General features: G+C 40.3%; 1 protein-coding gene across 1 annotated transcript in view; it reads right to left on the reverse strand.

Moving 5' to 3' along the window:
• The window catches only part of ift140 (intraflagellar transport 140 homolog (Chlamydomonas)), a 147,070-nt gene extending 136,010 nt beyond the window's left edge, over positions 1–11,060 (reverse strand). The window contains exons 1-5 of the mRNA XM_060840226.1: positions 10,939–11,060; positions 9,847–10,025; positions 6,306–6,530; positions 3,885–4,006; positions 2,283–2,428 (exon numbers count right to left, since the gene is read on the reverse strand). Of these exons, the coding sequence (XP_060696209.1) occupies positions 2,283–2,428; positions 3,885–4,006; positions 6,306–6,530; positions 9,847–9,999 (646 nt within the window). The 5' untranslated portion in view covers positions 10,000–10,025; positions 10,939–11,060. The remainder of the gene's footprint in view (positions 1–2,282; positions 2,429–3,884; positions 4,007–6,305; positions 6,531–9,846; positions 10,026–10,938) is intronic.
• Positions 11,061–11,135: the final 75 nt, after the last annotated feature.

The raw sequence follows: 11,135 nt of genomic DNA on the forward strand, positions 1-11,135 counted from the left end.
TGCCCTTATCCTTGGTGAATTTCTGCAGTGCATCTTGTGGGTATTATAATTTTGGTTTTCTGCAAGTTGAGGAATGGAGGAATAACAGAATATGCTGGAGTCAAACATGACTAGGTTTTGAAAATTATAAGTTTGCTGCAAACTTAGTAAACACAAGATACAATTTAATGATTTACATAGACATCTTCAGAAGATTCTACACAGTCGCAGCCCATTGCAACAGAGGAAAACAGATAGAAATGTCAAAACTAGACCTCAGAATTGCAGGATAACAGGTTGAGATTCAGAGATATCGTCCTCACCAACACTGCATGATGCATCGCAATCTTATCTATTATGGCATTATTTTCCCCCCTCCCCACCTTAGTGTTACAGTGTAAAATGCTCTCTTCCTTCCTTGCCTCAGAGTGTACAGCACTCATGCTAACTCCTCATCCTTATCTCACATTCTATTGCTTGTTGAAGATATTTCCAGGCAAATCAGGTCAGCAGTAAATTGTTTCACAGGACAATCCACTATTTTGCTTAGATGCTCAATGTATTCAAGCTGGTGGATGACACTATCTTCAAAGTAAACACTCATATAGCCAAGAAAACCTTTGATAGGCTTTATTTATCTATCTATTTGTTTGTTTATGGATCTGGCTGTCATTGGCTGGCTGGCCGATGCATATTGCCATCCCTGGTTGCTCTTGAGATGGTGATGAGCTGCCTTGTTGAACTGTTGCAGTCCACCTGGTGTGGGTTGACCCACAATGTCATTAGGGAAGGAATTACAGAATTTTAACCCAATGACAACGAAGGAACACAGAGATATTTCCAAGCCAGGATGGTGAATGGCTTGGAGGGGAACTTGAGGATGGTGGTGTTCCCATATATCTGCTGCCCTTATCCTTGGTGAATTTCTGCAGTGCATCTTGTGGGTATTATACACTGCTGCTACTGAGCACCTGTGGTGGAGGGAGTGGGTGCTTGTGGATGGCATGCCAGTCAAGCGGACTGCTTTTTCCTGGATACTGTCAAGCTTCTTGATTGTTGCTGGGGCTATACTCATCCAGGCAAGTTGGGAGTATTCCATCACACTTCTGACTTGTGCCTTACATAAGGGTCAGGTTTTGGGGAATCAAGAGGTGAATTACTCGCTGCAGTACTTCTGGTCTCTGACCTGCTCTTGCAGCCACATAAACTCTGTTTATGTGGTGAGTCCATTTGAGGTTCTGAGCGATGATAACTTCCTAGGAAGTTGATAGTGGGAGATTCAGTGATGGTAATGCCATTGAATGAAAAATGACGGTGGTTAGATATGCTAATATGCTTAAATAGGCTGCTCTACATTAGGGACAACACAATTCCATCAGCCACATTTACATTTGGACCACAGATTCTAATTTTATTCTATCAGTTTGCTAATGGAAGTTGTTAGTTCCATAGACTCCTCAGCATTTGAGTTTGTTCCAAATTGTCTGTTGCGGTTTTCTGAATTTTCCCCAGTTCTGTTTCTGTGTATGTAGTTCAATCTGTTTGCAGCAGTTCAACACTGTGCTATTTTCCACCTTCAGGTGAAAACAGAATGTACGTAAACAACTGAACATGATCAGAGTTAATCATTAGATAAAACACAAGAAAGTGGTTTCAGTTTGTAGAAGGTTGATTAACCCACAGAAGAAAAGGTATAGAAGAGTATTGAATGGCACACCACGGGACCACACAGTGGCTCAGTGGTTAGTACTGCTGCTTCACATGGCCAGCCACGTGGGTTTAACTCCACCCTCAGAAGACTGCCTGTGTGGAATTTGCATACTCTATCTATATCTGCATGGTTTCTTTCCACAGACCAAAGATGTGTAGGTTAGGTAGATTGACCATGCCAAATTGCCCATAGTGTCTAGGATGAGCAGGTTAGGTGGATAGCCATGGAAAATGTTGGGTTAAAGGGACGGGGTTTTTCTGGGTGGGATACTCTCCAGAGGGTTGGTGTGGAATCGATGGGCCAAATGGCCTGCTTACACTCTGTAGGGATTCTATGATTCTATGAAAACTAATTATGTTATTCCTCAGGCGGAGGAAATTGAATAACTTACGTTCATAATTCAATTTTTTTTAAGGGTAATGACAATTTTTGAAACTTAACTTGAAAACTACCACTCCATATCTCCTCTCTGAATATATCCCTCTTCATTGTAATTACTGTAACCGATGGAAACTATATCACTTAGCATTTTTATGTATCTTTAGAACAAATTGCAATGTTTAAAAAGTTACTCAGAGTGTATTTTGCTCACCATCTATTGCACTGACAAAACATGTGATCCCTTGCTGAAGTCCAACTTTAAATGGTGCGTCTCCCTTTCCAACCTTTCTCCAGTTGAACATATCCAAAGCATTTTCATCCCCACTTACTGCAGCTTTCGCCAACTGTATAAGGTCCCTGCAGAATGAACCATTCTATCAGTCTCATTCTTGTATATGTGCAGTTAGCTATCAATACATATAGCAGCACCTGTTAATCTCTGGTGGGCTAGTACTCAGCAATAGCAATAAAATATCTGTCCTGGACTAGAAATTATATTGATATAGCTCTCTTTCAGAAAGTGGATAGATTTAAATCACTTTACTAATTCCTTCAGAGAAATTTCAAGGTACTCCACGCATTTTGAAGTGGAATGCAACAGACTATTACTATGTAGTCAAATACATCAACTATTTTACTTACAACAAGAACTTAATGATCAATCAAACTATGTCTTGTTGTATTGATGAATGAGGAATTCAGGCTGTTACAGCAAAGAAAATTATGGTATCCTTAACCAGCATCTGAACCACAAGTTTGGGCAAACAGCTTCATTTTGATATTGTGTCTGCAAAATGACATCTAAGATAATGCAGCATTGTTTTAGTATAGAAATGAAAGGATAATCTGGAACATGTGCTCAAGCCCTACTCTGGGTCTTCTCAACAAATGGTACAGAAACAGAAGTGTTGACTCATATCAGATATACTCATCCTCCATTTGTCATGAAGTGTTAGGCTGCAAAGATGTTTCTTAAGTGGCAAGTTTACAGAAACGGTTTACCATGATGTCTACATTGGAGGGTATTAGCTATGAGGAGAGATTGGACAAACTTGGCTTGTTTTCACTTGAACGTCAAAGGATGAGGTGCAACCTGATAGAAGTTTGCAAGAGAGTGGCATGGTGGTCAGTAGCTAACAGTGCAGCCTCACAGAACCAGGACCCAGGTTTGATTCCAGCCTCAGGGGATTGTCCGTGTGGAGTTCACACATTCTCCCTGTGTCTGCATGGGTTTCGCTGGGTGCTCCGGTTTTCTCCCACAGTCCAAGATGTGCAAGGTAAGTGGATTAGTCATGTTAAATTTCCCATAGTGTTCAGGGATGTGTAGGTAAGGTGTGTTAGCCATGGAAAATGCAGGGATACAGTAGGGTTATGGGCCTAGATGGGATGCTCTTCAGAGGCTTGGTGTGGATTTATTGGGCTAAATGGCCTATTTCCATGCTGTGGGATTCTATTCTTTTTTAATTATGAGAGGAATGGATGGTTGGAGTCTTTTTTCCAGGGAAAAAATGTCAATTACTTGAGTACATAGTTCTAAGGTAAAATAGGGTAAGTTTGAAGGAGATGTGAGGGGCAAGGTTTTACATAGAGGGTGGCAAATGCCGAGAATGTGCTGCCGGATGAAGTGGTAGACTCAAATACAATAGCAATGTTCAAGAGCATCTTGACAGATATATGAATAGGCAGGAGATATAGACTGTGTAGGGGCAAAACGTTTTTATTTTGGAAAGATATTATATGTCAACACAGTGTTGGTGGGTTGAAAGGCCTGCTCCTATACTGTATGATTCTTTGCTGGTTAACTTGTACTTACTCTCCTGGAGCAGGAGGTTTGAAGATACATTGTGTCAGCTGCTTGCCATAATCCTGTTTACCAAGCGGTGATCCTTGTACGCGTCCATGCTGATCCACGCGCCACACCATGAGAACTCCAGCCTGGAAGCAAACAAACGAGAGTACATGGGTATAGGAAATATCTAAATTTGTGCCAGAGCAACTAATCATTAATCAGAGATGAAGCAACATCCACTTTCATCATCTATCATCTACTGACACATCATTTTACAGATAACACTGTCAACTTATACACTCAAGTTATCCTACAGAAACAGATGAACTTGTATCACAGAACTAAATATTTATACAGGATTAAAAAAAAATGTCATTGTATATTTAATGAATTTTTATCCTTCCTATTAAAACTCTGAACCGTACACCAGTGCTTGAATACATCAGTGCATAAATACACATTTGCATAAATTAGCAACATACATTTGTTTGTAATGGAAATATTATAACTTTTTTAAATATGTGACAAACAAGGGAAAGAGTGGGTTTTAAGAGGTAAATTGTGGGCTAAAAGACTGCAGACTAAATGAATTGAATGTGACATAAAAACAAGCCAATCATAAAATAGAATCTGCAGGCAAGAAGAGAATTTTGTACACAAAATGGAAAATTTGTCACCCTTCAGCTACTTCTGATCTTCATCAGGAACACAGCTCATTATTTACAAGATGCAGCACCACAGTCTGAAACTGATAGCCAGAGCTGCCCATATCCAGTAGGTGTCACATATTGGTTGCATTTATTATTGTTACAATCACATGATTGTAGATGATTAAAAGATCGCACAAATATCCAGTGAGACTCAGCAAAAGCTGGAAGAACGGAATTTCATCTTTCACTTGGGGGATCTTACAGCCTCAGGACTCAATATCAAGGTCAATAATTTTAAAGTCTGAACATCTCTGTCCATGTCCTTTAACCACATCCACACCACAAGACCTGTCATGATATGAAATGTTTTCAGCACTGCCAACCCATTTTCACCTACTCATTGTGCCCATTGTCAGCTTTTCTTCTTCACTGGCTTGATAGCAACCATCCTTCTGTTTGCCTAACTTTTTTTTGGTCTCTCTGGGCTCCATCTCCACCTATCCACTCACTCCTTTTTGCTCCAATATCCTGTCATCAGCATAAATTCCAACCTCTTCCCAATAATTATCAGTTCTGATGAAAGATCTCTCAACTCAAAATGTAAACTCTGCTTTCAGCCCACAGATACTTCCAGACCTGCTGAGTTTGTCCAGTAATTTCTCTTGTTTTCCAGAAATGTTTTGTTATTTGCATTAGTCAAAACCTCATGTAGTCTTTCAGTGGAAGTTCAGAGGGCTGTGGAATCAATACAGGTGTGATTGATGCGCTGTTTCTTGTATTTATGAGTTTTTAGGACAATTCAGCAATTCTCATTTTGATTCTGATTCTAGTTCACCAATTTTTTTTTAAACCCAATTTTAACTTGCCATAGCACCATACAAACTCTCAACCTCTGGAGTGCTAGTTGAGTACCACAATAGCAATGTTACTGTAACCACATTATATAAATGCTGATAATGAAACCTTTCAAATCCACACATCACACTAAGGAGATTCAATAGGAGCGAGAAGAGAACATCAAGTTTCTAAGATTCCCTCAGTCATTGTCTACAAGTACCCAGAGTTAATGGCAATGTTATGTGTAACAATCGTTTAGTAAATGCCTCATTTTCTCATAATAGAGTATTGATAAAATGTTTATATAAATTACATTGCGTTGGCACAGCAGTCAGACTTGGCCAAATTTCAACCTCTCCTAAAATAAAAACAACATTTATTTATTCATTCACAGGATGAGCATGTCACTAACTAAGCGTTTATTGCCCATCCCAGAGGACAGTTAAGAAACAACTACATTGCTGTGGGTCTGGAGTCACATGTAGGCCAGACCAGATAAGGATGGCAGTTTCCATTCCCAAAGAACATCGGTGAAACAGATGGGTTTTTTTCAAACAATTGACAATGGATTTGTGGTCATTATTAGACTTTTAATTCCAGAGATTTATTACATTCGATTTCCATCATCTGCATCACGTAGCAGAATTCAAACCCTGGACCCTGGAAATTACCTAGTTCTCTGGATTTATAGTCCAGCGATAATACCAGTAGGCCATCACCTTCTCAAATTCTAGAAATATTCAGTAGGTCAAGCAGCATAGTGGAGAGCGAGAAACAGAGTTAATGCTTTGGGTCAATGACTTTTCCACGAGATCAACCAAAACATGAATTCTGTTTCTATCTTTAAAGATGCTGTCTGCTGATTCTATGATAAGATCTGCTGAGTATTTCCAGTTTTTTTTATCTATCAGGTTTTCAGCATCTGCAATATTTTACTTTTGTATCCTCTCTCATCTACCTTATCAGCAGAGACCAGCCGTGTGCCATTGCTGCTCCACTCCAAGATGGTGATCTGGGCTCGGTGTGTGCCAGCTGCTATTTGTTGTTCATCCACACCCTGTTCAGACCAAAATATCACTGCTCCAGTTTCCCATCCGATTGCTACAACCCTCTTGGAAGGATGCCAACTGATGACAGTTGGCTGGAAGGGACGCTCTAGGTGTGAACTAGGAATGTGTTCTCCCTATAAATGAGGAGAGGTTAGTCAACATTATTTCCCATTTAGTATATACATTGTCAACTTTAACATAATATGGAACCTCATTGTAAACACAAGCTATTTCATTATTTAAGAACACACTATCATCATGTCCAGTTATGCAAGTTGATATGAATTTGTGTAGTGATTGTAATGAGGTCAGCCAAGTCAACTTCCTAGAATATTAGTTTTCTGATTAGGACCGTTAACCTGGTTCAATCGAGGAGTCCTGACTGACAAATAAAAACAGGACTGTCAGAGGTTCTGTTCACTCTGACAACTGGCTCGGAGGAAGCCAGGCCAAGTACCATGCATATGTAAATAAAGGATGACTTGGTGGCAAGATACTGGGGTCTGGGGAGTTATTTCAGTTTGCTTTTAATACTATTGCTCCCACACTGTGAGAGGATATATTCCGGTAGGTTTCAGTTCCAAACTTGAATCTTCAAATGAAGTTAATAAATGTCTAATACACTACCTGCAGGATCAGTCATGTTGCTAAGTAAAAGGTGCAGGACTGGATTATATATTTAGACTCGTGTTTCATTTTGGACAATAGTACATAATCAATAAACCAAGCAAAATACCAATTTCTAAAGAATTGCATTGGTTGGGGCAGGGGGTGGTTGGTTAGTGGGAGGAGGGGAAAAGGTGCAAGCTTAAGTTAATATAGTACTCATATCCAATGTTCATGGTCTGATAGGTCAGGTTAGTTTTAGGATTTAGAAATCAGCGTCAGTTAGAGTAACATTATAAGAATAGATGATAATAGTCATATTTTTTAGTGTTATTCATTACTGTATTTCAGGAAGGACTGAAATATTACAACATGCTTACACTAAGCACAGGCTTCTCTTCACACACACCACTCCCACTGCATTGAACTGCTGCAGCCCAAATACCTATGGTGTTTTGGCTCCCAATAGAAAAATAGAAAGACACAGCTCCCACCGGTGGAAGGGTTAAAAACAAGATGACACACATTTAAATGACTGGGAGGGTAGCCAACCATATCATTAGAATAAATATTTTTTATATACCATGTAATTAGAATCTGGTATACAGTGCTTCAGTGTGTGGCGAAGACAGAGTTAACTGTTGCTGTCAAAAGGGTTAGCCCCAAAGAGAAAAAAAATTGCAGAACTACAAGCAAAGTGTTGGGTTTGAGACTAATTAAATTTTTCTTGTGGAGAGATGTTATAGACATTACCTGGTCTCTTTCTGTGCAGAAATGTTACTGTGATCCTATAAACAAGAGAAACCATCCAGAATTTCTACTCCAGTGACGTACATGAAAACAACACAGTTAGATGTCTGCTGATTTTTGGGCTCACTTGTAATGCTTTTTTTAAATCAATAACTTGTTGATTTGGTGCTCACATATATCTTAGTTAAAAAAAATCACACACCAGATCATATTTGGAAGCACTAGTTTTCGGAGAGGTATTCCTCCACTGGGTGGTTGCGGAGTATGAGATAGAAAGAACAGAATTTATAGCAGAAGTTTACAGTGTGATGTAACTGAAATTATATATTGAAAAAGATCTGGATTGTTTGTTAAGTCTCTCATCTTTTAGAATGACCATGTTTGTTTCAGTTCTTTCATATGTAAATTCCAGAACTATTTTTAAAAGTTACATTCTCAAGTGAACTTTAACAATAGGTGCCATGTCAGCCCAGACAATCCAGTGAAGATGTGAGGTGTCCAGTGTGGTTGTCTATGTCCCAATGTTCAGACTGAATCGATTTCTGAAAGGGATTTACAGAATCTTAAATAGATTCATGCAGTTTTTGAACAAAATAAAATGTAATCCTGCAAGTACAAATTCACCCCACAAACGTAGATGTGTGCATGTATGCGTGTGTGTTTGTGGGGGAATAAGTGTCTGTGAGACAGAGTGTGTCTATGTGGGAGTGTGAGTGTAAAGGGATAGAAGTCTGTGAGATGGTGCGTGTGTGGGTGTGTCTGTGTAAGTGTACGAGAGAGAGCTTGTCCCAGGGATTTCGGGACAGCCAACAGTGCAAAGTGGCCGAGCAGAGGCTAATGACCATGTTTGGTACCCATGGGGATAGCCTCAACTGGGACCTTGTGTTCATGTCACTCCACAGGTGACCCATTGCACTACACTCTCTGTCTCTCTCACACACACACACACACACACACACACACACACACACACACACACACACACACACACACACACACACACACACACACACCTACAGACCCATATATTCACACAGACCCTCTCTCATACACAAGTTCTCTCTCATATGCTCACACATAGACATCCACACACACACACCCTCTCACAGACTTATACCCTTTTACATACACACTCTCTCACAGACACGAATATGACCCCCCCCCACCCACTTCTGGATGTAGGTTTGCTCGCTGAGCGGGAAGGTTAATTTCCAGATATTTCGTCGCTCTACTAAGTGACATCTTCAGTGGGCCTCCAGGCAAAGCATTGTTGATAATTCCTGCTCTCTATTTATATGCTTGGGTTTCTTTGGGTTGGTGATGTCATTTCCTGGGGTGCTTCACATGGAGGCCCACTGAAGATGTTACTTAGTAGGGTGACAAAACGTCTGGAAATCAACCTTCCAGCTCAGCAAGCAAACCTACATCCAGAACCTCAACCTGAGCCACAAATCTTCTCAAAAGTCGCTAACGTACCCACTTGCGTGTGCACACACAAAAGTGGGGTGATTTTGTACTCACAGAATTACATTTTACTTTGCTCAAAAACTGCATGAATCCATGCAAGATTCTGTAAATCCCTGTTTTAGAAATAGAATCAATCTGACCATTTAGGCACAGACAGCCTCACACGGGGCACCTCATACCTTCAAATGCATTATCTGGGCTGACATGGCACCTATTGTTAAAATTCACTTGAAAATGTAACTTTTTTTTTAAAAAGTTCTGCAATTTACATATGAAAGAACTGAAATCAACATGTCATTCTAAAAGACAAGAGACGAAATAAACAAACCAGGTCTTTTCCAATATATAATTTCAGTTACATCACACTGTAAACTTTTGCTATAAATTCTGTGTCTTAAGATCTTATACTCCACAACCACCAGATAAAGGAGCAGTGCTTCAAAAGCTAGTGCTTCCAGATAAACCTGTTGGACTATAATCTGGTGTGTGATTTTTAACTTTGTCTACCCCAGTCCAACAACAGCACCTCCAAACCATGACATATATCTTAATGTAACTAATGACAAACAAACCCAAGCAAAGGTGACCATGTCTCCTAGAGAGGGAAGGAAATTGCAAGACACCCACCTGCTCAAGATACACATCCACACTGCCCCCTGGAATACAACTGGTGCTTACAGAGGCCACTGCCAATAATGGATGGATACGATGCCAAGCAATCTCTGATGGTGAACCAACATTCTCAGGTGCTTCAATATGGTGATCGAAGTAAACTGCCATGTTAAATAGTAAACTTCTATTCAATTCTGTCAGAAGATAATGCAATTTCAATAAAAGCCCGACATGCAATTCATTAAAAATTGTCAACTCAACTCAATTAAAAAAAACTGCCTGCAATATTTTGATAATCCCTAATCAACTTGTTGGCAATTACAATGAGGAATCAATTACAGCTCCAACTATCCTTAGCAGAAGTTAAAGAGAATCACATTGGCAAAAAATTGCAACTCTTTTAGATCTCGACGGGCAAAGTTTTGGAAGTAAGGCAACAATCTTGCAACATTCATTTTGGTCAGGTTGCATTGCTGCAGGCTGAAAAGTGGGAATGTCACTGCAGTTTGTGATGGCGGGGGCATATAACTACTTTATTGAATTTTCATGTTGGGGCTGGGGGTAGTAGGGAACGTATTGTCATATTTTTTGTGATGGATTGGCAGATCATTTAGTGGCAGGGTAGTGGTGTACAAGTGACGGACTAGGGGCTGTTGCAGTGCTTTCTTGATAGGGTGGGTCCTATCAAACTTTATTACATTTATGACCTTTCACAAATATGATGATAGACCATCGACACGAAATCTGTTTTTTATGCCCCACAGATGCTGCCTAACTTGCTGAGTAATTCCAGGATTGTCTGTTTTTCTTTCAGATTTGCACCATCTCCGCTGTGAGCATTTTAATCATAGAGTGGGAAGAGGGTGTTGTGTTTCGAGTGCTACCTGCTTTCAGATTGGTCCGAGAGATTTTTTCCGATTGCGCCGACTGATGAACCCGAATACCCGGCCCTGACGTTGAAATTTTCCAATCCAACTGGCACATAACACGACTCAGCTAGTGCTGTACCCCCAGGTTGCGGCCTACCTGTAACTACAACTCCGCATTATCCACTTGAAAAAAAATAGTGCCTCCCCTCGACTCAAGTGTGACTGAAAGCGGCATTACCTGTAGAACAACCGGTGTTGGCCGTCCTCCTGCACGTTTTTCCTGCTGTTAGCTTCGGTTCAAGAGTGCTTTCAGCATACTTGCAGTTGCCGTAACAACCGGCGAGAAGCGGAAGCGATGCCGAGAATTGCCGACCATAGTCGGGAATACACGAGGGTTGACCCGTCTAAATGGCATTGTGGGAAATGTAGTTTTTT

Source organism: Hemiscyllium ocellatum, chromosome 20 (assembly GCF_020745735.1).
Source record: "Hemiscyllium ocellatum isolate sHemOce1 chromosome 20, sHemOce1.pat.X.cur, whole genome shotgun sequence".
NCBI lineage: Eukaryota > Metazoa > Chordata > Chondrichthyes > Orectolobiformes > Hemiscylliidae > Hemiscyllium > Hemiscyllium ocellatum.